Below are 23116 nucleotides of genomic sequence, written 5' to 3'. Positions count from 1 at the left end.
ATTTCATATTTTGACATATGAAACTATAACTTCCTTTAAGTTAAAACCTTTGATAAATAATTTTATACCTTTTGTAAATAGAAGATGGACACGAGGTAATACTTGCTCAATTGTTAAATCTGTAATTCAATTAAATTTCAAAAAAACATGTTTAATTTAAATATGATTTTAAATATAATTTGTAGTTGTCAAAAACATATCCTTAAAAATTTGTCAAGTTCTTATCCCTCCTACCTCAATGCCCCACTTATATTTCAGGCTGGAACCTACTCCTAATTTAGAGCTCTCTTTCCCCCTTTTGCCAACTTCTATTATGAATCTACCTTTGCCACCCAGCTTAGTGTATCCCAAGGTTCTCTTTACCAAGCCACAGTCGCAGAGCTCCAGGGAAAAGCAACCTGGTCTCATCTCTCCAGGAAGAGGGGAACAGAAGCTCCATATCCACACATGCTGTAGATGGCTGTTCCAATCTACCTGAATCATTACCAGCTAGAAGCAGCGGTCATTGGGACTTGGACATGAGCTGCAAAGTATAGAATTGTGACAACAATTCCAGTGCCATGCGGACTTTTCCTGGATGTGGGCTTTTCCTGGACTCCTGCTCCTTGTGACAGCTCCTAACAGACTCAACTGGGGTTGGGTTGCATTTTTCAGGGATTTGGCATGGTGTTGGGGCCAACTTGGACTTGGTGAACATGTTAAGGACACTACTCTTTTATGAATTCTTGCTGTATTGGCCAAGAGTTTGCTTAAAGGCTTTAATCACTGTAAAAAAAAAATAGAAGACTAGATAAAGAAGATGTGACACATATACACCATGGTATACTATTCAGCCATAAGAAATGATGACATCGCATCACTTACAACAAAATGGTGGGATCTTGATAACTTTATGAGGAGTGAAATAAGTAAATCATAAAAAACCAAGAACTGTATGATTCCATACATTGGTGGGACATAAAAATGAGACTAAGAGACATGGACAAGAGTGTGGTGGTTACGGGGGGATGGGGGAGGGAAGGAGGGAGAGGGGGAGGGGTACAAAGAAAACTAGATAGGAGATGACGGAGGACAATCTCTCTTTGGGTGATGGGTATGCAACAGAATTGAATGACAAGATAACTTGGACATGTTTTCTTTGAATATATATACCCTGATTTATTGATGTCACCCCACTAAAATAAAAATTTATTTATAAAAAAAACAGAAACAAAAAATTGTCAAGTTCCATTTTCACATAAATTCCAAGCATAATATATAGCCAGAGGGAAAGGGGGGATGGAAGTGGGGGAGAGGGGACAAGGGGGTGAAATGGGAATGAAAAGGACATTGCATTGCATGGGACAGGGAGCATGATGCAGGGGGCTGAAGGTGTTATAGAGTGGGGCACTTGAAACCATGTCAGAACAATAAATTAAAAATAAAAATTAGAAAAAAAATTTCAGGTATAATGCAATACATGGCATCTGATGAATATATATTGCTTAAATTCCTTCCAAAACTTCTAAAATTTATAAAATAGACCACTCAAGATTAATAACACATTATTTTAAAATATCTGTAAATTACTATTAATATTATTAGTTAGATAAAATAATTAGGTCTTTTGGCTAAGTATTTTTATTAACTTCTTCAGCTATAGCTCAGTGGGCAATAGTTTTTTTTTTTGTAACAATGATTCTTTACAAAAAAGTCAGATGCCACTTTTTTACATAAGCTCAACACTGAAAACATTTTAAAATACTCTGTTGCCACCATTTAATCCTTGGAAGAGTTAATATAGAAATCTGGAACAAATTCCTACAGGGTAACAACTGCTACAGCTGGACAACTGCTCCCTCTACACGGCTGCTCCCCAGGTCAACAGAGCAACTACCAATCTCTTACTGAAACGGGACATCAGCAAAGCTTTTCTTAGGGGGTCAAATAGTAAAAACTTTAGGCTTTGTGGAACACTTGTGCATGTGAGCGTGTATATAAAAATAAATATACACATGGCAGGCTCCAAGACAGCTCAAATGATCCTTACCTCCTAACATTCAAATCCTTTTCGAGTTCCAAACTACATCCTACCATGGTTGGACTCTATGACCAAAGGACTAAGGCAGAGTGATCTACTGCTTCTTAAACTAGGTTATATAAAGTAACACTGTGGCTTCCACCTTGGTGAGCACACTCTCTTAGGCCATATGCTCTAGGAGAAGCCAGCTGTCACGTCATGAGCAGCCCTACCGAGGCCCTTGTGGTGAGGAAAGGAGGAGGCCTGCCACCCGTCTCCTGAAGGATGATTTTGGAAACAGAGATGCTAGCTCCAGTCAACTCCTCAGATGACTAGAGCCCAGATGACAGCTTAACTGCAAGCTCATGAAATACCCTGAGCCAGAACTAAGTTCTAAAGTAATTTGTTAAATGAATGAATGAATGCACACATATGTACATACATATGAAAATTAAAAAGACATGCAGTCTCTATTGTTTCTTCTGCTAGAAAAACAGGAGAGTCAAACATATTGAAACCCTTTATTAAAAATGTAAGGTCTCGTGCCTGACCTGTGGTGGCGCAGTGGATAAAGCGTAGACCTGGAAATGCTGAGGTCACCAGTTCGAAACCCTGGGCTTGCCTGGTCAAGGCACATATGGGAGTTGATGCTTCCAGCTCCTCCCCCCTGTCTCTCTCTCCTCTCTCTCTCTCCTCTCTAAAATGAATAAATAAAAAAAAGTAAAAAAAAAAAGTAAAAAAAAAAATGTAAGGTCTCTCAGGCAGCCATGACCCTTTCTGTCAGGAAAATATTCCTGAGCCAGGGCATGGTGGCAGAGGACAGGACTGAGGACAACTAAAACAAGTTTTGACTTACAACCTAGAGCCAGACTTTTCCTCTGAGAAGAGGCAACATGAGTAACCACATCCTCCTGGCAGAAAACATGAGGAGTTGCTAAACAACTGGTATAAATCTCAATTATGCCAGATGAGTAAATTCTAGAGATCTGTTGTACAATATTGTACTTATAGCTAACAACACAGTATTGTACAGTCAAAAATTTGTGGAAGCCCTGGCTGGCTGGCTCACTGGTAGAGCATCAGCATGGCATGCGGAAGTCCGGGGTTTGATTCCTGGCCAGGGCACACAGGAGAAGCACCCATCTGCTTCTCCACCCTTCCTCTCTTCCTTTCTCTCTCTTTCCCTCCCACAGCCAAGGCTCCATTGGAACAAAAAGTTGGCCCAGGTGCTGAGGATGGCTCCATGGCCTCCATCTCATGTGCTAGAATGGCTCCTGTTGTAACGGAGCAACGCCACATATGGGCAGAGCATCGCCCCCTGGTGGGCATGCCAGGTGGATCCTGGTCGGGCGCATGCGGGAGTCTGTCTCTCTGCCTCCCCACTTCTCACTCCAGAAAAACACAGAAAAAACCCACCAGAACTGTTGAGGGTACATCTCATATTAAGTGTTCTTATAAAAAAAAAAGTGTTCTTATCAGAGTAAAACAAGTTTTAAAAATAATTAAGGCCTCAAATTTCAGCTGTACTCCAACACTCAGCATGCTAGTCAACCTTAGTAACTTGGTCCATTCTCACTGCAGCTATGCCAAAGTTTTACTACTATACAGAAACCCTCTACTACTTTTCAGTCCCTTTTACTTTCAGCATATTATCTCATCTCCTGCTTTATCGATTAGAGTAGGACCATTTGCCTCAACCTTCCTGATTCCCAAATCTCTAATTTTATCCATATTTTCCCCTTGGATTTTGAACTTACAACTATTCCCTCCTTCCTTAATGGAGGAAGTAATATTCTATTACTATTCCAAGAACTAACACCTTTCACTACTCTACATGCTTAGTACCATGCACAGGGCAACTCACACACCTGTGTGCCTCCTCAATTCCAATTTAGACTCCACCGATTACTATCTCATGTATACTCCTGACAGCTCAGAGCAGTTACTTATAAATATTATTAAATTAGTTCAGGTTGTGAATTAAACTCTTTAGGAAATAAAAGTAACAGGCACTGATGAAAGAAAAAGAATCAAAAAGTACCCTAAGGAATAGAAAACCATCACAATCAATTGCTTTATCATTACTAGTTATGCATAATACTATTTTTAGTTTAAAACTATCTTTTTCTCCCAGCTACAAATTCATTAAGTCAGAGAAAAGAAAGGAATACATTATCCCCCAAAATGCTAACATCAGTTGGAAAAAAAAGACCCCCAAAGAACTCCAGCTTGATTCTTAATTCTAATCACGTATGTTGATAATGCAAAAGGTGGTAAATCCAGATAACATCAACCTTTCTTCTGTGCACTCTGGTTTCTCTGTTCCATCGATCTCTATTTCTATCAGCTCCTCTGCTTCTCTTTTTGTCATGGTTGAAGAATTTCAAAACCTCGGCCCTGTAAAAATTAAATTTTAAAACATTTTAAAATTACCTGCACAAACAGAAATGCCACACAAGAAGTTGAGACCGAATTCAAATAAAAGCAGAGAGCAAGTAGAACAGGAGGAAGTAATCCTCACATGTAAAAGGAAATCCACAAATGATACTGATAAACTAGTTTTTAGTTTTTGTTTAGATAGTGCTTATTGACCTGATCTGAATTCTTCAGCATTCTCTATTAGATTTTTTTGGCAATTTTTCAGCCCAATTTCAGCCAACAAATTAACTCGAGTTACTTCAAAATCAAGTGATAAGTATATCAACTACGTTACAGCAACTTCAGTCTCAATAACAGATTCAACCCTGCAGCTTAAAACCCATCATGGAGATGAACCACAGTTGTTCAGCTAAAAGCTATACTTCGTTAGCAGAGAATAAAGAATGTACTTTATTGGCATTGGACTGACAGAGTGATATAAAGTTAATCCTAGCTATGATCCATTACAAACTACATATCTTATAAGTGCCAATACAATATTTTAAAACAGCAAAATTAAGTAACAAAATAGTTATCAAGATGCACATTACTGTAGTAATTCGTTACTGTGACACTAGGACACTAATGCAGTCTTCTTCTCCACTTTCGAAAGGGCTGTACCTCTCTCCCCTCAGGTCTTAATATCCCCAACTGCTCTTCTCACAGCTTAGTCCATATTTACCTGGTGTTCAAATCTAAACTGCCTGATATGAAAATGGTCTGATTTTTCTCACATTATTAAGGTCGCTCTCACATGTCCCTTATAAGAAGGAAGACTAGTAAGAGGGTAGAGGTCTCCAGTAAAACATATATATATATGTTGCATGTCCATAAAACATGATATATATATCATGCATGTCCAGCAGACCACCTAGGCCCCAGCAGACTTTTGTATGGGATAACAAAAGAATATAGGATTTTTTTCTTTTGTTCTGATCCTGGCCTAGTAAGTCTTCTCTTTCCCCAACAAAGTCTACTCCTGAGCATAATATGTGTACAACTGTGGAATTCATCCTGAGCATTACAGAAAAACAGGTGGTAACCCTGTAGAACATAAGCTCCACTCAGTTTGAAGGATATTTTTTTTTGTTACAGATATATACAAAATACTTTGAACAGTGGTTCACTCTTAGTAGGCACTCTTAAAATATACTGAAAAAAATGTTGTAAGAACTATTACACCATATAAAATTGACTTTAGATGCCTCAAAGGCTTAAATATGAAAAGTAAAACTATAAAGCTTAACAGAAGAAAATGATGGGGATTTTCTGTGGTTTAATAGAAAGGAATTTCTTAAGTAAAACTCCAAAAATTAAAGCATAAGAAAAAACAAACTAATGGATTTGATTACATAAAAATTAAGATTTATGTTCAATAGGCAGACTATAGAGTGAGAAAAGATATTTCCGATATCCTGAAGCGACAAGAGAATAGTAACTGGAATAGATAGCAAACTCCTGCAAGTTGATAACAACCTCCAAAAGTCAGGACAAATTAGAAAAGTAGGTAAAGGAAAAGGAATTAATATAAAGAAACCAAAATGGCTAAGGATATAAAGAAATGTTCAAATTCAAATACCGTATTTCACCATTTCACCATGTATAAAACGATCCCATGTATAAGATGCACCTTAATTTTGGGGCCCAAAATTTGAAAAAGAATGGATTATATAGTTATTAAACTCAAGTTTTATCCATCTTAAAATTCATACAACTCCTCATCACTGTCAAAACTCCTATCCATTAGCTTGTCCTCATCTGTGTCTGATGACGAATCACTGTCTTCAACAATGAGCACAAAAACAAGCACAAAAAAGCAGGAAATGCAAGGAAAAAAAATCTACCACCACTGTATAAGATGCACCCAGTTTCTAGACCCTAAATTTTTCGAAAAAAATGTGCATCTTATACATGGGGAACTATAGTAATTCAAAAATAAAATTTAAGACAAGGAGTTACCACTTTATACCATTTGTATGTAAAAAATTGGAATATTGAATACTGAAAAGAATTAGCAGGGACGTGAGGATGTAAGAATCATCTGCCTCAGTTAATGAAGTACAGACATGCCTGACATTCTGGAGAAAAATCTGGCAGCACTTGCTCAAATCAAGCACACTTATACCTATGACCCAGCAATCTTGTTTTTAGATAAGCATTCCAGAGACGGTCTCATAGATAAGGATGGATGTTCAGGGTAGTACTGATGGTGGTAGCTGGCAGCTGGAGCCAATAAAGGCATCCATGGTAAGAAAGGACTGCGATACAAGAAAACGTGAAAGCAGCACACACCAAGGAACTTTAGTAGCAGTTAAAAATAAATAAATAAAAAAATTTAAAAACAAGGAAATAATTTACATATACACAAAATCATAAAAACTGTTGTGTACTGAAAAAGAACTGACAGTAAGGTCTACAGCAGATCAGAACTTTAAAAGATATTTATGTTTTATTTTCAGGGCCTATTAATTAGTTCCACTCCGTTCTTTATAACAAATTAAAAAATAAAAATAAAAAGATCAGAGCACTGGTTTGGTAGCTCAGTTGGTTAGTATCACCCCCCCACAATGTTGCCAAGGTTGTGGGTTTCGTCCCCAGGCAGAGCACATAAAAGAATAAACCAATGTGTGCATAAATAAGTGAAACAACAAATTGATATTTTTCTCATTCTCTCTCCCCCTTCCTCTCTCTTTAAAATCAATTAAAAAAAAGTTTTAGAGAACAAGTGAATTTTCTCAGAACTTTAGAAAAAATAAAGAATATGAGGAAGTAACCAGAGGCTGAGAAATGGCTCAAAAGGCTTATCAGCAGGGTTCCCTGTGGTTCCCCATAATATAAACACTAAAACAGGGAGTTATTAAAATTTATCCTATGATCTTCCAAACAAGTCACAGATCAGTTCCTAAGTGCCAAATAAAGAAACAAATGAATTCTATATACATACTTCAGGGAAAGAAGACTCCTAGTCTCTAACTTGAGCCTTTTCTCTCTCTCAGTTCTCTAAATTTAGCCTCCAAAGCAAGAGAGATTTGGGAAATTGTCCAAATTGTTAATATCACTGCTGGGGTGGGTCTCAGCTGTTTTTCTGGAACCAGGATTCTTTTTCAAAACTTAAAATGAAGAGAGAACGTCACTTGGAGTCCCTTCCACCTACAGGCTGCCCCTGACACCCTGGTTTTTTCCTAGATTAAATCTAAACTGGAGTTCAAAACACTTCACAAAATGCATACAAACTAAACTTAAATTTAACTAGAAAGTCCAGAAAAGGCTACTATTCTTTACAATAGTTAACATTCAATAGTCTTTTGGAGCAACAGATAAACTTCTTCACTGAAACCATGACAAAAATAAACTTGACATTATTAGAGTTTAGGACAATTTCTCCCAATAAGGACAATACTTATATTTAATATAAATCTATACTTAACACACAATATGTATTAAATATATAGTATATAAAATAAATACATACTTAATATACATATGTGTCATCTGGGAGTACCCACTAATCAACTATTTTCTCAAACAAAAAATACTTTTAAATACCTGAAGAAATTAAAAACCATTTTTGGTTTTAAAACTATATATATTTGTGTTCCTGTACTGGAGGAGTAAATGTGGATAAGTATTAACACTTGGTGACCCCCACGAGGCGAAGGTGTTTTCACTGTGTAACTTTATTGTGTGATTTTCAGTTTTCCTGTAGATTTTCAGTTTTATAAATAAAAGTTGGAGGGATTTTATAAATTAAATACAGTTTTAATTTAGTATTCCGGCTCCCCATGCTCTTGCGACTAGCCTCAGTTGAGCATCTGGATCCGTGTTTCTTACTTAAGACTCTATATTCCTCACAACACAGTCCTTAACTCAGGTAAAATCGACTTCAGTTCACTTAGTGTCAGAATATGCCTAAAAGGAAATAAGCTTGGAAAGTCTGGATCGAATCTAAGAGAGAGGAGTTTTTCTCTTAGTTTGGAAAGTGCTGGCCAGTTTGTTCTGAAGCTGAAGACAACACAGTACTAAGAATGTTATCACTGCCCAGTTCTCTTCGCTCCAGAGCGCCCTTCTCAGTCTTCGCTCCTCCCACGGGCCAGACCCAGTGCGTGGATTTCTAAATTACTACTCAGCATCTTGCAGTGCAGCATTGGACATGTGTCCTCCTGCCGCTACCTAATCAAACCGGGATCCCTAAACTCAAACATGCGCAAACAGCTTTTCTTACAGCATACAAAATACTTTAAAAAGTTGGCAAACTATATTAACCATCGTTTCCCCCTTGTCTCACTGCCTCCTTTTAAAAGACACCCAACGGACACCTCGCACATTGGTAAGTGGCTTTGATGCAACCATGGGCAATTCTAGAAAGGCAACGGGACTTGAAGTGAGAGTGAATCACGGAGTCCACGATACTTGTTTTGCATGTTCCTTTCAAATCCCCGGACGTCAGATCACATCCCGACCGCAGAGTCTGCGAACCACCGTGGACAGTGGACGAAGGGACAGCGCGGGAGGGGAGGGGCGGGAGGTGACAACACAGCCCGGGCCGGGAGCTCGAGCCGCGCGCCCCCCGCCCCTCCCCTCCACCCCTCCCCACCTGGCTCCCTCAAGTCTTCACGAACGGAAATGGGAGTCACAGCGCCGGGGACCAGCGGAAACAAAACAGAGGCGGCCGCGGGGGGGCCGCTTTGGGGGAGAAGGCCCCGGAACGAAGCTGGCCCGCGCGGGCCCGCGCTCCCCTCCGCTCCCGCGGCCGCACTCACCCGCTCAAGAATCCACCCGGTCGCCCTCGCTCCAGAGCCGGCTGAGAACAGCAGCGGCGCGGGCTCCACGTGCAGCGTCTCTCCCGGTAAAACCTGCAGCTCCGTTGACTCGCAGTGCGAAGGCCCTGGGCCCTTCCCGCGGAATCCGCGCTGAGAAACTCCAACCCCCCCTCCCGCCTCCCAGGCACCCCCGGGTTCAGGACTACAACTCCCAGCAGGTTGCGCGAAACAAACGTCCGAAGGAACGGAGGCTCACGAGGCACAAAGGACCCCCAAGGCCCCAGTCCGTTTTGTTTTACTCTGTCATTTTTATCGGTACGTTCAAACACCTCAAAAATGCAAGAAACAGAACTGCTGATTCGGGCCGATAGGGACTGAACTCAGGGAAAGGCCAGTCCAAGTGCGCATGCGTACACAGGGAGGTTTCCAGGAGGGAAAAGGAGAGTAGATCAAATTAGGGGGAGGAAAGATGGCGGAGGAGTCGCCAGGGGACCCGGAAGCACTTACCCCCCACTTCCTCTTGTTTGCCTTCTGCCTCACCTAGAGCTGTCCGGTCGCAGACTGTCTCCGAGACGCTTCCTGCCTGGTGAGCGCCGACCGACTAAAACGGCGGCCCATAATGCATCGCGAGGGCGGATAGGCGGGTGGGGCGGAGCCAGAGCCGGAAGTGGAACGGTAGCGGCGGTGGCTCTGGCAGCTCGGACTGAGTGCAAGGTGACTGAGAGGGTAGCTGGACTAGTTTGGCCTCTTGGGACTCGGGTTCTGAGTTTCTTCACCGGGCCTGGGCTGCCTGTTACCTCTGCCCTTCATAATAGTTCAGCTTTCTGGCCCAGGCACCTTCACGGCCTCGCTGGAGGTCACAGCATACCTCGGCGCTTTTAGGCCTCGAAGTTTGCCAACTGGCTCGATATATAGTCTTGATAATAATGCCCGCCCTGAGGGCAAGCCAGGTGGTGCGGGATGCAGGGACGGGGGGTTTCATGGACCCGCAGCCCGGCTGGGGCAGCCCAAGGTCACGCCCGCGGGGAGGTCTGCATGCTTGCCCAATGTGGGTGCGTGGGAGAGTGTGCTGAGCTATTTAAAACAGAGCGTGCACCGTAAGAGGAAAAGGGTGATAGTCGTCTTAAAAGTTTGCAACTCACCTAAAAATGTCGATAGTGCCTAACTTAGTTAGGCAGCTGTGCTTTCTACACTCTTACTTTCCCTGCACAATCCCACGCATCGACCCCCCCTGAGTAACAGGACGCTGCGGGGGGAGGAAAGTGCTTGAACTACGGGAGAGGCCCGAGTGCGCATGCGAGCACGGAAGGTTTCCAGGAAGGGAAGTGGGTCCAGGTAGGCAGGTCGTGAATTGACTCCAAGAACACACTTTAAAGAGGCAACGAAAGGACTGACCTTTGGCTGGTCGGCCCACCACTGTAAACAGGAGAGCCATGCTCCTGCACTTGCTGTCCCCTTTTCTTGCTGCCCTCCCAGTCGATTTCTATGTCAAGTCCTTGTCATAGGCTCTTGTGACACTCCATAGCACTCGAATACAGAACTTACTGCTTTACACCTGTTTGTGTAGTAGCATGTGTCTTCTGTGGGCCAGTGGACAGCCCACACTCACTATGTATATAGTTAATCAGTGGTCACAGAATGAAAGGGGATAAAAGAAAAATATCGTGTTTTGATGTGAGATTATTTTCTTATCAGACAAGTTGAATTTGAGAGCCCTAAAGAACTTATGAAGGGACATGAGCTGTTAAATGTATAAAGTTTGGAATTCAGGAAAAAGAATAATTTAGATGTGATTTTGGGAATCGTTAGTATGTAGATGATAGATATTGAAAAAAAATGAAAATGGATTTTACTCATATTGTAGGAGGAATGACATTTTTGCAATTAGAGCAAATTAAGTGGAAATATCAGCAATTTAATCACCTTTCTTAGACGGAGTTTTGTTACCTGTAAAGGAGGGAGAAGAACACCTTGTTATTCTTAATAGGAGTGCTGTAAGGATGCAAGGCGAGAATATATGAAAGTACTTTGTAAATACCTAGGGTTGGACAAACATTAGAGTAGATAACTTTATTGTTGAGTGTTAGGCATGTCCATAAGTTGAAGTTGCCTAAAAGGAACACACACGTTCAGTTGCACAATGTTAAGAATATATTTGCATGCCTTCTCCAGATAGCTCAGTTGGTAGGAGCTTCGTCCTGAAGTGCAGAGGTTGTCAGTTTGATCCTGGGTCAGGGTACATACAAGAAAAGATCAGTGTTTCTGTCTCTCTTTCTTCTCCCTTTCTCTCTTTAAAATCAGTAAACGTTAAAAAGTGGGGAGGGAGAGGGAATTGTGCCCTGGAAACCTATATAATTTAAAAATACACATATTTGTGTCCAGATTCTACTGTGTAACCTTGCACTGGGTACTTACCTCAAAACCTCAGTTTTTGTATGTCTAAGATGGGAATGGTAATAATTAACAGCGTAAGGTCATTTGTTGTTTGCTTGCAGTCTTTTCTCAAGTGTTTTTTCTGATGGGGTATAAGAATGGTATTTTTCAAGTAGTTTGCTTTCACCTGGCAGGTGAAGAGTATTTTGTTGATAGTATAATTTATTTTGTTAGTTTTTATATGCTGTTCAGGGCTTCTCAACCTTGGCACTATTGACATTTTGGACTAAATAATTTCTTATTAGGGGAAGGCTGTTATTGTAGTTATTGTTATAGGCTGTTGTGGAGCATCCCTGGCCTCTAGCCACAAAAAGCCAGTAACACTCACCCCATTAAGAACAACAAAAATGTCTTCAGGCATTGCCAAGCCAAATATCTCCTGAAGTATACTCCCCACCCCTGTTGGAGAACTGTGCTCTGCTGCTCTTGCTTATTGTTTCTCAAACTCTCCTTGGTAAAGGGCGCCCCCCCCCCCACCAATCTTTATGGATACTTTTGAAGAATACAATAAAAATGAATTACCAGAAAAATTATGTGGAAAACAAAACAATGAAGACACACAAAATATAAAATCTAACTTTTTATTAAGTTCAACAAATGTGTTAATATGCCAAATTGCTTAAAAGTTTCTAAATGTTTATTCCCAATTTTCATGTTACTCTAGATCAGTGACACAATTTGTATATTACCACTGGCCAGCAACACTGAGCAGCAGTAGTGTAACATAATAGGGATTTTATGTCAGTATGGCTATGATTGTTGTTAGGTAATTTTCAGGGGGTGCTGCAACATGTCAGTGTTAGCACATCAGATTTTTCACTTTAAGGTTGAGAACTTTTCCAAGGCTATATTGAAGTGTGACTCATTATCATTCCAGTATGGAGTTTGGTAAGCCCTTTCACTTTATAACAGGCTCAGTCTTTCTTAATCTGAGGGAAATTTCTTCTATTTATGGTGTCCTTATCCCTTTCTTTTGGGATTCCTGTTTGCATATATTGTAATTTGGACATTTTTTTGCATTTGGTCTTTCATCTCAACTGACATCATCCTCTAATTCAGGATCCTCTAAATCCTGAAAATTTTAATTAGAAAATTATGTCTTGGCCTGACCTGTGGTGGCGCAGTGGATAAAGCGTCGACCTGGAAATGCTGAGGTCGCCGGTTCGAAACCCTGGGCTTGCCTGGTCAAGGCACATATGGGAGTTGATGCTTCCAGCTCCTCCCCACCTTCTCTGTCTCTCTCTCTTCCTTTCTCTCTCCTCTCTAAAATGAATAGATAAAATAAAACTAAAAAAAAAAAAAAAGAAAATTATGTCTTTTAACTTCAAGAAGTGTAAGGACTTGAAAGTCTTTAAGTCCTTATTTTTAAAAATCAGACTTTCATCCCCTTTACAAATTCTAGCTCACTGATTAGGTTATACTACTTGATTTTTCCTCTTTTGATGGTGGGTTTCCTTGGGCTGATTGCTATTTTTCCTCCCTGGTTCTTTTGGACTTAAATTTACAGTTGTATCAGGCAGAGCAGTTTCTCCCTCTGTGGGTCTGTGAAGTAGAAACTTCCAGACTATCAATTCTAACTGGGGCAGCTCTCTCCATTGTTACTGCCCAACTCCCTTTTGAGGGATCAGGGAAACCTAACACATTAATTTAAGGTCAGGGTTGTTCTTTTCCTGCTGGGGATGGTCAGTTTTCTAAAATCCTAGCTTGGCTATTTACCCTGATCCAAAACTAAGTTCATGGAGAGGAAAAAGCCCATCTCATATGTTGTGCTTTCTTTCTACATGTAACCATAGCAAAGCCACACAGAGGTTCGAGTTCCTAACTGCTAGTAGGTCCCAGGGCCTTTTGGTTAGGAAGCGAAACTTGCAGTGGGCACTGGAGCGGGAAATAGAACTGGGGTTAAGTGACTGTTCTTAGCGTTCACTGAGTTCTGATTTGCTTTAAGTTCTGTAACAAGAACTAAATTCCTTCTACGTGGTACCTTTAGAGGTATTTTACAATTGTATCCATATTAAAGTATATTAACAATGGGGTGTTTGCTCTCAGTCACAGAAGCACCATGATTCTTCAGAGGCTCTCCAGGTTTTCTTCTGTTATTCAGTCAGCGATCTTGGTCACCCTGCGGAGGAATATTGGTGTTACAGCAGTGGCGTTTAATAAGGAACTTGATCCTGTCCAGAAACTCTTCGTGGACAAAATCAGAGAATACAGAACTAAGAGACAGTAAGTAGATAAATACATATATTCAACGTATGTCATTTTTGAGGTGGTAATAAAATTACTTGGTGTTTGAAAGTGGTAAGCCCTTCACTAAGCTGACCCTGGCATAGAGGTTCATTAGGTATGCCAAAAGAAGGAGATAAGATCCTAAATACTATTGATAAATTTTATCTTTTTTATAGGAGTTCCAAGGGAGGATCCCATTAAATCTATTGTTGTTTTAGATATATCCTTATTATAATGTTATTTATTATAAAAATTAAAGTTCATTTATAGAGGTAGGTAGGATCTTAAAAATTATTAAGACACCATACAGTAGTTCCCCCTTATGTGTGGCTGCACTTTCTGGGGTTTCTGTTATCTGCGGTCAACCACAATTTAAAAAATATCAAATAGAAAATTCCAGAAATAAACAATTTTTAAGTTTTAAATTGTGTGCCATTCTGAGTAGCATGGTGGAACCTCTTGTCCTGCTCTGTCCAGCCTGGGATGTGAATCATCCCTCTGGTATGTCCACGCTGCATTTACTTCCTGCTGGTAAGTCATTTAGAGCAGTGGTCCCCAACCTTTTTTGGGCCAGGGACCGGTTTAATGTCAGAAAATATTTTCACGGACCGGCCTTTAGGGTGGGACGGATAAATGTATCACATGACCGAGACTAGCGTCAAGAGTGAGTCTTAGACGGATGTAACAGAGGGAATCTGGTCATTTTTTTAAAATAAAACATCGTTCAGACTTAAATATAAATAAAACGGAAATAATGTAAGTTATTTATTCTTTCTCTGCGGACTGGTACCAAATGGCCCACGGACCGGTACCGGTTCACGGCCTGGGGGGTTGGGGACCACTGATTTAGAAGCCATCTCTGTCATCAGATCAGTTATCAGAGAGGCTATGTTCACATAACTTTTATTACAGTATATTGTCATAATTATTCTATCGTTGTTATCCTTACTGTGCCTAAGTTACAAATTAAACTTTATTTTATATATGGAAAAATAGTTTAGGAAGGGTTCGCTTCTCTCCATGGTTTCAGGCATCCACAGGCCAGGGAGAGAATCTTAGGATTTACCCCTTCAGATAAGGGAAACTACTGTATTTGGAAAAACTAAGTCCTTAGACACTGATTAGCCTAAAATCGTTACATTATTTGGGGAAAACAATCAAGATATTCTAACGCAATTCTAACTCATGCCCTTTTCATGAGTTAGGGGAAATGTATAAACAGCATTTTTTCAATGCTTTTGCCATTCTTATATATTTCTGAGAATATCAAAGGTAGAAGACTCTCAAATGACATAAAGCAAGTCCAGGAAAAACATGATTACAGCACCACATAGTTTTGAATATGAACGATGACCTTAGCCATCATCAAGTTCAACCCTCAAATCTTTGGAAGATTAATATCCATCAGTTTGTAGGTCCATTTTAAAAAAAATTAGTCCACCATGTGCAAAGCACTGGGCTGTTTAAACTGTGGTAGGCCACAGTGAAAGAAACCACACTGCATTTCCACAGTATTCTTAGTATCTGCTAAGGGCAGCAGGTTTGTAAACAGCTATTTACACTGCAGGATAAACTGATTTAGATGCTGAGACAGTGGCACATCAGTGATGGGCGTGTTCATAGGAAAGTTATGCTCCTTTCTAGCTAGAGGCATTTTAGAAGGTGTCTTAGAAAAGTCTATGTTTTCTCTTGGATTTGAAGGTATTGTGTGAGGTCATTCATCTCTTGAGAATTTCACAGTCAGCTATGTATCATCGTCCCACTTGAAAAAAAAGGTGAGCCCTGGCTGGATGGCTCAGTTGGTTAGAGCATCCTCCTGAAGCACAGAGGTCGCTGGTTTGATACCCAGTCAGGGCACATATAAGAACAGATTGATAAAGAAAAACAGATTGATGTTTCTGTCTCTCTCTCTCTCCCTCCTTCCTCTCTCTCTCAAATCAATAAAATAAACATTAAAAAAAAAGATGAGGGCCCTGGCTGGCTAGCTCCATGGTAGAGCATCAGCCCGGCGTGTGGAAGTCCTGGGTTCGATTCCTGGCCAGGGCATACAGGAGAAGCGCCCATCTGCTTCTCCACCCTTCCCCCTCTCCTTCCTCTCTGTCTCTCTCTTTCCCTCCCGCAGCCAAGGCTCCATTGGAGAACATGTGGCCCAGGTGCTGAGGATGGCTACATGGCCTCTGCCTCAGGTGCTAGAATGGCTCTGGTTACATCAGAGCAGTGCCCCAGGTGGGCAGAGCATCACCTCCTGGTGGTCATGCCGAGTTTATCCCAGTTGGGGGCATGCAGGAGTCTGTCTCTCTGCCTCCCCACTTCTCACTTCAGGAAAAATAAAAAAATAAATTTTTTTTTTTAAAAAGATGAAGAATTGACTCACATGATCTTGCTTACAGCTGGAAAGGGTTCTCAAACCCACATAAGGCCATTAATAGACATTCACAGCCAGGAGTCTACCTCAGGTTGGTGTGAGGGTTAGACAGATAAATGGGGGTGGGAAGAGGATGTCTTTTAGATGAAAGAGTGGTGTGAGCTAAGGCATGAAAACTAGAAAGTGTATTTGGGAAATTGTGTCATGCTGTTTCCCAAGACTGTAAGGTTATGAAGAATATAAGGAGCAGTAAAGATAGAATGGGGTTAGAATAAGGGATTATGGAAGGCCTTGATTATAGACTGGACAATTAAGATATTATATGAAAAGCATATACAAGAAACTAAAGGGTTTTTTTTATTTATTTATTAAATTTAATGCAGTGACATTGATAAATCAGGGTACATATGTTGAGAGAAAACATCTCTAGATTATTTTGACATTTGATTGTGCTGTATACCCCTCCCCCAAAGTTAAATTGTCTTCTGTCACCTTCTATCTGGTTTTCTTTGTGCCCCTCCCCTCCCCCAACCCCTCACTGCTTCTTTGCCCCAGCCCCCCTCCCCCCACCCCCCACCCCTGTTGCCATCACATTCTTGTTCATGTCTCTGAGTCTCATTTTTATGTCCCTTCTATGTATGGATTCATATAGTTCTTAGTTTTTTTTCTGATTTACTTATTTCTGATTACTTATAATGTTATCAAGGTCCATCCATGTTATTGTAAATGATCCGATGTCATCATTTCTTATGGCTGAGTAGTATTCCATAGTATATATGTACCAAAGCTTTTTAATCCACTCGTCCTCTGACAGACACTTGGGCTGTTTCCAGATCTTCGCTATTGTGAACAATGCTGCCACAAACATGGGGGTGCATTTCTCCTTTTCGGGCCGTTCTATGGTGTCCTTGTGGTATATTCCTAAAAGTGGGATAGCTGGGTCAAAAGGCAGTTCGATTTTCAGTTTTTTGAGGAATCTCCATACTGTTTTCCACAGTAGCTGCACCAGTCTGCATTCCCACCAGCAGTGCAGGAGGGTTTCCTTTTCTCCACATCCTCGCCAGCACTTATTCTGTGTTGTTTCGTTGATGAGCACCATTCTGGCTGGTGTGAGGTGATATCTCATTGTGGTTTTAATTTGCATTTCTCTAATGATTAGTGATGTTGAGCATTTTTTCATATGCCTATTGGCCATCTGTATGTCCTCTTTGGAGAAGTGTCTATTCATCTCTTTTGCCCATTTTTGGATTGGATTGTTTGTCTTCCTGGTGTTGAGATTTACAAGTTCTTTATAAATTTTGGTTATTAACCCTTATCAGACGTATTGTCAGATATGTTCTCCCATTGTGTAGTTTGTCTTTTTATTCTGTTCTTGTTGTCTTTAGCTCTGCAAAAGCTTTTTAGTTTGATATTGTCCCATTTGTTTATCCTGTCTTTTATTTCAGTTCCCCGTGGAAATAAATCAGCAAATATATTGCTCCGAGAGATGTCCAAGAGCTTACTGCCTATGTTTTCTTCTAAGATGCTTATGGTTTCACAGCCTACATTTAAGTCTTTTATCCATTTTGAGTTTATTTTTGTGAGTGATGTAAGCTGGTGATCTAGTTTCATTTTTTTGCAGGTATCTGTCCAATTTTCCCAACACCATTTATTGAAGAGGCTGTCTTTACTCCATTGTATTTCCTTACCTCCTTTGTCAAATATCAGTTGTCCATAGAGCGGTGGGTTTATTTCTGGGTTCTCTGTTCTGTTCCATTCATCTATATGCCTGTTCTTATGCCAGTACCAGGCTGTTTTGAGTACAATGGCCTTGTAGTATAACTTGATATCAGGAAGTGTGATACCTCCCACTTTATTCTTCTTTTTTAGGATTGCTGAGGCTATTCGTGTTCTTTTTTGGTTCCATATAAATTTTTGGAATATGTGGTCTATATCTTTGAAGTCTGTCATTGGTATTTTAATTGGTATTGCATTGAATTTATAGATTGCTTTGGGTAATATAGACATTTTAATGATGTTTATTCTTCCTAATCGTGAGCACGGTATATGCTTCCACTTGTTTGTATCTTCCTTGATTTCTTTTAACAATGTTTTATAATTTTCCGAGTACAAGTCTTTAGTCTCCTTGGTTAAGTTTACTCCTTGGTACTTTATTTTTTTGGTTGTAATTGTAAAGGGGATTGTTTCCTTAATTTCTCTTTCTGACTGTTCATTGTTGGTGTATAAAAATGCCTCTGATTTCTGAGTATTGATTTTATATCCTGCCACTTTGCTGAATTCATTTATCAGGTCCAGTAGTTTTTTGACTGAGACTTTAGGGTTTTCTATATACAATATCATATCATCTGCAAATAATGATAGTTTTTCTTTTCCAACTTGAATGCCTTTTATTTCTTCTTGTCTGATTGCTGTGGCTAGGACTTCCAGGACTATGTTAAATAAGAGTGGTGAAAGGGGGCACCCCTGCCTTGTTCCTGATCTTAAGGGGATTGCTTTTAATTTTTTCCCATTGAGTATGACGTTGGCTGTGGGTTTCTCATAGATGGCTTTTATCATGTTGAGGTATGTTCCCTGTATTCCCACTTTGCTGAGAGTTTTGATCATGAATGGGTGCTGGATTTTATCAAATGCTTTTTCTGCATCTATTGAAATTATATGGTTTTTCTCCTTTTTATTTATGAGATGAATCACATTGATTGATTTACGAATGTTGTTCCAGCCTTGCCTCCCCAGAATAAATCCCACTTGATCATGGTGTATGATTTTTTCCATATATTGTTGGATCTGGTTTGCTAATATTTTGTTGAGGATTTTAGCATCTATATTCATCAGAGTTATTGGCCTATAATTTTCTTTCTTTGTGTTGTCTTTGTCTGGTTTTGGAATCAGAATTATGCTCGCCTCATAAAAGGAGCTTGGAAGTCTTCCTTCCTCTTGAATTTTTTGAAATAGCTTGAGAAGGATAGGAGTTAGTTCTTCTTTGAATATTTGGTAGAATTCTGTTGTGAAGCCATCGAGCCCCGGACTTTTCTTTGTTGGGAGTTTTTTGATAACTGTTTCGATCTCATTTGGTGTAATCGATCTGTTTAGGTTTTCTGATTCTTCCAGATTGATTTTTAGAAGATTGTATGTTTCAAGGAATTTGTCCATTTCATCTAGGTTGTCTAGTTTTTTGGCATACAGTTCTTCATAGTATTTTCTTACAATATTTTGTATTTCTGTTGTGTCAGTTGTTATTTCTCCTCTCTCATTTCTAATTTTATTTATTTGAATCCTCTCTCTCTTTTTCTTGGTGAGTCTAGTTAGAAGTTCATCAATCTTGTTTACCTTTTCAAAGAACCAGCTCCTAGTTTCATTGATCCTCTGCATTGGAGAAACTAAAGGTTTTTGAGCAGGGTGTTGTGGTATAGAACAAGATTGCTCTGTATTAGGAAGATAATTTTAATCACAATGTATTAGGAAAATTGGGATGGGAAAAGAGGAAAGATAGAAAAATGTAATAACCTAAGCATAGATTGATGAGAATCTGTCTTTGTCATAGTGGGAATATAAAAGTGACAAGTGGAAACACTGAGCCTAGAGACTGGGGAACTAACAAAGGTTTCTGTCATTACCGGAATAAGGAGGGAGAGAGTAAAGGGATGAAAATGAAGGCAATTTTAATGAAACACAACAACCTTATTCCTGATAGTCCCATTTTATATATGAGAAAACTAAGGCTAAAGAGTTGAAATTTGCCTAAAATCATCCTGTTCAGTAAGCCGGAGTGCAGGACTGGTTGGGGAATTGAGTGTCTTCTGTCTGGAGATATTATTGCATCACAGTTTTGATGATGTTTGCAGTTAAACTGTCCGTAAAAGCCTGTCCAATAAGAAGTCAGTCCTGCCTGACCAGGCAGTGGCGCAGTGGATAGAGAATTGAACTGAGATGCCGAGGACCCAGGTTTGAGACCCCGAGGTCACCAGCTTGAGCGCGGGCTCATCTGGTTTGAGCAAAAGCTCACCAGCTTGGACCCAAGGTCTCTGGCTAGAGCAAGGGGTTACTTGGTCTGCTTAAGGCCCGGGTCAAGGCACAGATGAGAAGGCAATCAATGAACAACTAAGATGTCGTGATGCGCAATGAAAAACTAATGATTGATCCTTCTTATGTCTCCATTCCTGTCTGTCTGTCCCTGTCTATCCCTCTCTCTGACTCTCTCTCTGTCTCTGTAAAAAAAAAATTAATAAAAAAATATTAAAAAAAAAAAAAAAAGAAGTCAGTCCTTAGGTATACTCTGAACCTAAGGAGTCTGGTTCATTCATTTGTGTGGATCAACAGCTTGGAGAAGTGTTCTGAGCCATGTATGCTGGGCTGGAATCCAGCTCTGTCACTTACTAGCTCAGTGATCTTGGACAGGTTATTTAACCTCTGTACCTCAGATTTCTCATATGTATGATGGGGATGATAATCACAGTACCTGTATCATAGGATGTTATAAAGATTAAGTGATTCACTAAATTATCATTAGTATTTAAATTACTCTAGATTTGTATTTGTTTTTGTTTTTTAATGAATAAAGGAGTCTCCCTTAAGCATCTGCTTTGTGCCAGTCACCATGCAGGTGTCCCCAAACTACGGCCAGTGGGCCGCATGCAGCCCCCGAGGCCATTTATCTGGCCCCCACTGCACAAACCTCTTTTATTGGTGGTCAGTGAGAGGAGCACTGTATGTGGCGGCCCTCCAGTGGTCTGAGGGACAGTGAACTGGCCCCCTGTGTAAAAAGTTTGGGGACCCCTGACAGAGCCTAGGCTATAAATGAACAGGACGGGCTGGGAGACTTACAGTCAGGTGAGGAGGTAGATAGCCACCACCTGTCAGCATATTGATGAGACTGGCTGGGTCTTCTCAAAGTAGTTTCAAAGCTTGTGGCTCCCAGAGCTGGAGGGCAGTCCCCAAAATATCTGGTTGAAGGGTCTATGAAGCTCTGCATTGTGCATTTTAGCAGCTATTATTCACATGCAACTACTCAAATTCTCATTAATTACAAATAAGTTTAAATAAAAATTTATTTTCTCAGCTCTCTTTAGCCATATTTCTAGTGCTCAGTAGCCAGATACGGCTGGTGGCCACCATATTAGATAGCCCTGATAGGGAGCATTTTTTCATCACAGAAACTTATTGCACAGGCTGATCTAGTAGAAAATTGGGTCCCTAACAAGAAATTAATAAGTTCTTAAATTAGAGCTGTCAATATTTTGGGGGGAAATTTCTGTAACATAAATAAGACTCAAAAGAAGAAGCAGCAGCAGCAGCCTAACCGGTGGTGGTGCAGTGGATAGAGCGTCAATCTGGGACACAGAGGTCCCGGGTTCAAAACCCAAGATCGCTGGCTTAAACCCAAGGTCATTGGTTGCTTATCGTACATGCCTTGACTGGGCAAGCCCAATGTTTCAAACTGGCAGTCTCAGCATTCTAGGTTGATCAAATGCCACTTTTTTAAAATGAAATATTTTCTGAATAGCTCAAAAAAATTCTCCCCAACTTGAGTAGCTTTTTGTTAACTTATGCCTTTGAAGCTTATCACATAACTTCCTTACAGTATAAAAATATTTATAAACATGTTATTTTTTTCTTCTAAATGGTAAAACCTTTGAGGGTAGGAAATAATTCGTAAATGAGTGCATAAAATGAGTTTTTACTTGCTTGTTTCCACACAGGTCATCAGGAGGACCAGTTGATACTGGCCCAGAGTATCAGCAAGACTTGGAGAGGGAACTTTTTAAGCTTAAGCAAATGTATGGTAAAGCAGACATGAATACATTTCCCGACTTCAAGTTTGAAGGTAAGTCTCTTTAATCATAGATTCATTCATGCAGAGGGTTAAGTGACAGCCATCTCAATTCCCTGATATTGAGTCCTGACAGTATCACTTATGAACTGTGTGATCTTAGATAGTTAACTGGTACCTGTTTTCATCTGACATAGGGGAGAATTATGACATCTTCCTGTGTTTGTTTTAGTTGGATGATATGTGTAAAGTCAATTAATAGCCTGCCTTATAGTAAGGTCTGAATAAATTTTGAAGCAACTTATATATTTTAATATCTACTGTTAGAAACAGTAGATATTAAAAACAAACAAAAAAAATCAGAAGACTGGTGAGTTAAATATTGAAGCCTTCTCAGTGAAGTATTTTATTGCAGTATGGCTTAAGTATGAACCTTTTTTTTCCTTCTTAGATCCCAAATTTGAAGCCATTGAAAAACCTCAGTCCTGAAGAAATGTAAAATTTATCTGGTAATTTTTCTTAAATAAGTTGTACAATAGATCAGAAATATTAGAATAAACATACATTTCAACAACTGTCAAATGTTCTTTAATTCTGATTCTAAATAAATTATTTGGTGATGTTGGATATATGCTTGAGTGTTCTGAATTCTGTGTTTTAGCACTGTTTATGAGTTTTCCAATTTGGTTATAACAGCAAGTGGAGAAGTTGGATAAATTGGGTACAGCTTGCCTGTACCATGCCAGACCCTTCTCAGTGGGCGGGGGAGCCTTTCCATTGTGGAACCCTGCTGCCTGGGGAGCCACCCTCACCTAAGGAATGTTTGCTGCTGAAGGGTGCTGCACAGGGATGTGAAGAACGTTTATGCATTCTTTATTGTAGCTCTTTCAGGAAACTCAAGTGTAATTTTGAATAGGTATGGGAATATCCAGTGTATTTTAACTTACATCTTCTCAAATATTAGATGCTTTTATCCCACTAATCGAGGTTTGTAGTCATAGTCTATTAAAGTGCTGCACAGGCCCTGGCCGGTTGGCTCAGCGGTAGAGCGTCGGCCTGGCGTGCGGGGGACCCAGGTTCGATTCCCAGCCAGGGCACATAGGAGAAGCGCCCATTTGCTTCTCCACTCCCCCCTCCTTCCTCTCTGT

The 23116-nt window shown here is 40.1% G+C and overlaps 2 protein-coding genes across 5 annotated transcripts in view; one reads left to right on the top strand and one right to left on the bottom strand.

Annotated features, from left to right (window-relative positions):
• GABPA (GA binding protein transcription factor subunit alpha) overlaps positions 1-9785 on the bottom strand; it is a 35490-nt gene extending 25705 nt beyond the window's left edge. Inside the window, exons 1-2 of one of the 2 annotated variants that reach the window (XM_066259103.1) lie at positions 9685-9785; positions 4294-4396 (exon numbers count right to left, since the gene is read on the bottom strand). In XM_066259103.1, the coding sequence (XP_066115200.1) occupies positions 4294-4370 (77 nt within the window). In that variant the 5' untranslated portion in view covers positions 4371-4396; positions 9685-9785. Of the gene's footprint in view, positions 1-4293; positions 4397-9177; positions 9318-9684 lie in introns of those variants that run through there. The other variant, XM_066259102.1, reaches the window with a different exon arrangement.
• ATP5PF (ATP synthase peripheral stalk subunit F6) lies at positions 9368-22595 on the top strand. Of its 3 annotated transcripts, none has more exons than XM_066259106.1 (4): positions 9368-9492; positions 13657-13833; positions 21898-22022; positions 22420-22595. In XM_066259106.1, exons 2-4 carry the CDS (start codon positions 13670-13672, stop codon positions 22455-22457), a joined length of 327 nt encoding a protein of 108 aa, XP_066115203.1. In that variant the 5' UTR covers positions 9368-9492; positions 13657-13669; the 3' UTR covers positions 22458-22595. The 3 variants fall into 3 exon arrangements, with proteins under 3 accessions (XP_066115203.1, XP_066115204.1, XP_066115202.1); XM_066259107.1 differs by lacking the exon at positions 9368-9492 and adding an exon at positions 9741-9763; XM_066259105.1 differs by lacking the exon at positions 9368-9492 and adding an exon at positions 9752-9891.
• Positions 22596-23116: the final 521 nt, after the last annotated feature.

The sequence above is a fragment of the Saccopteryx bilineata genome, chromosome 2, assembly GCF_036850765.1.
Source record: "Saccopteryx bilineata isolate mSacBil1 chromosome 2, mSacBil1_pri_phased_curated, whole genome shotgun sequence".
NCBI classification, from domain to species: domain Eukaryota; kingdom Metazoa; phylum Chordata; class Mammalia; order Chiroptera; family Emballonuridae; genus Saccopteryx; species Saccopteryx bilineata.
Note: the sequence above shows the minus strand (reverse complement) of the source record. Positions and strands in the feature narration are given on the sequence as shown.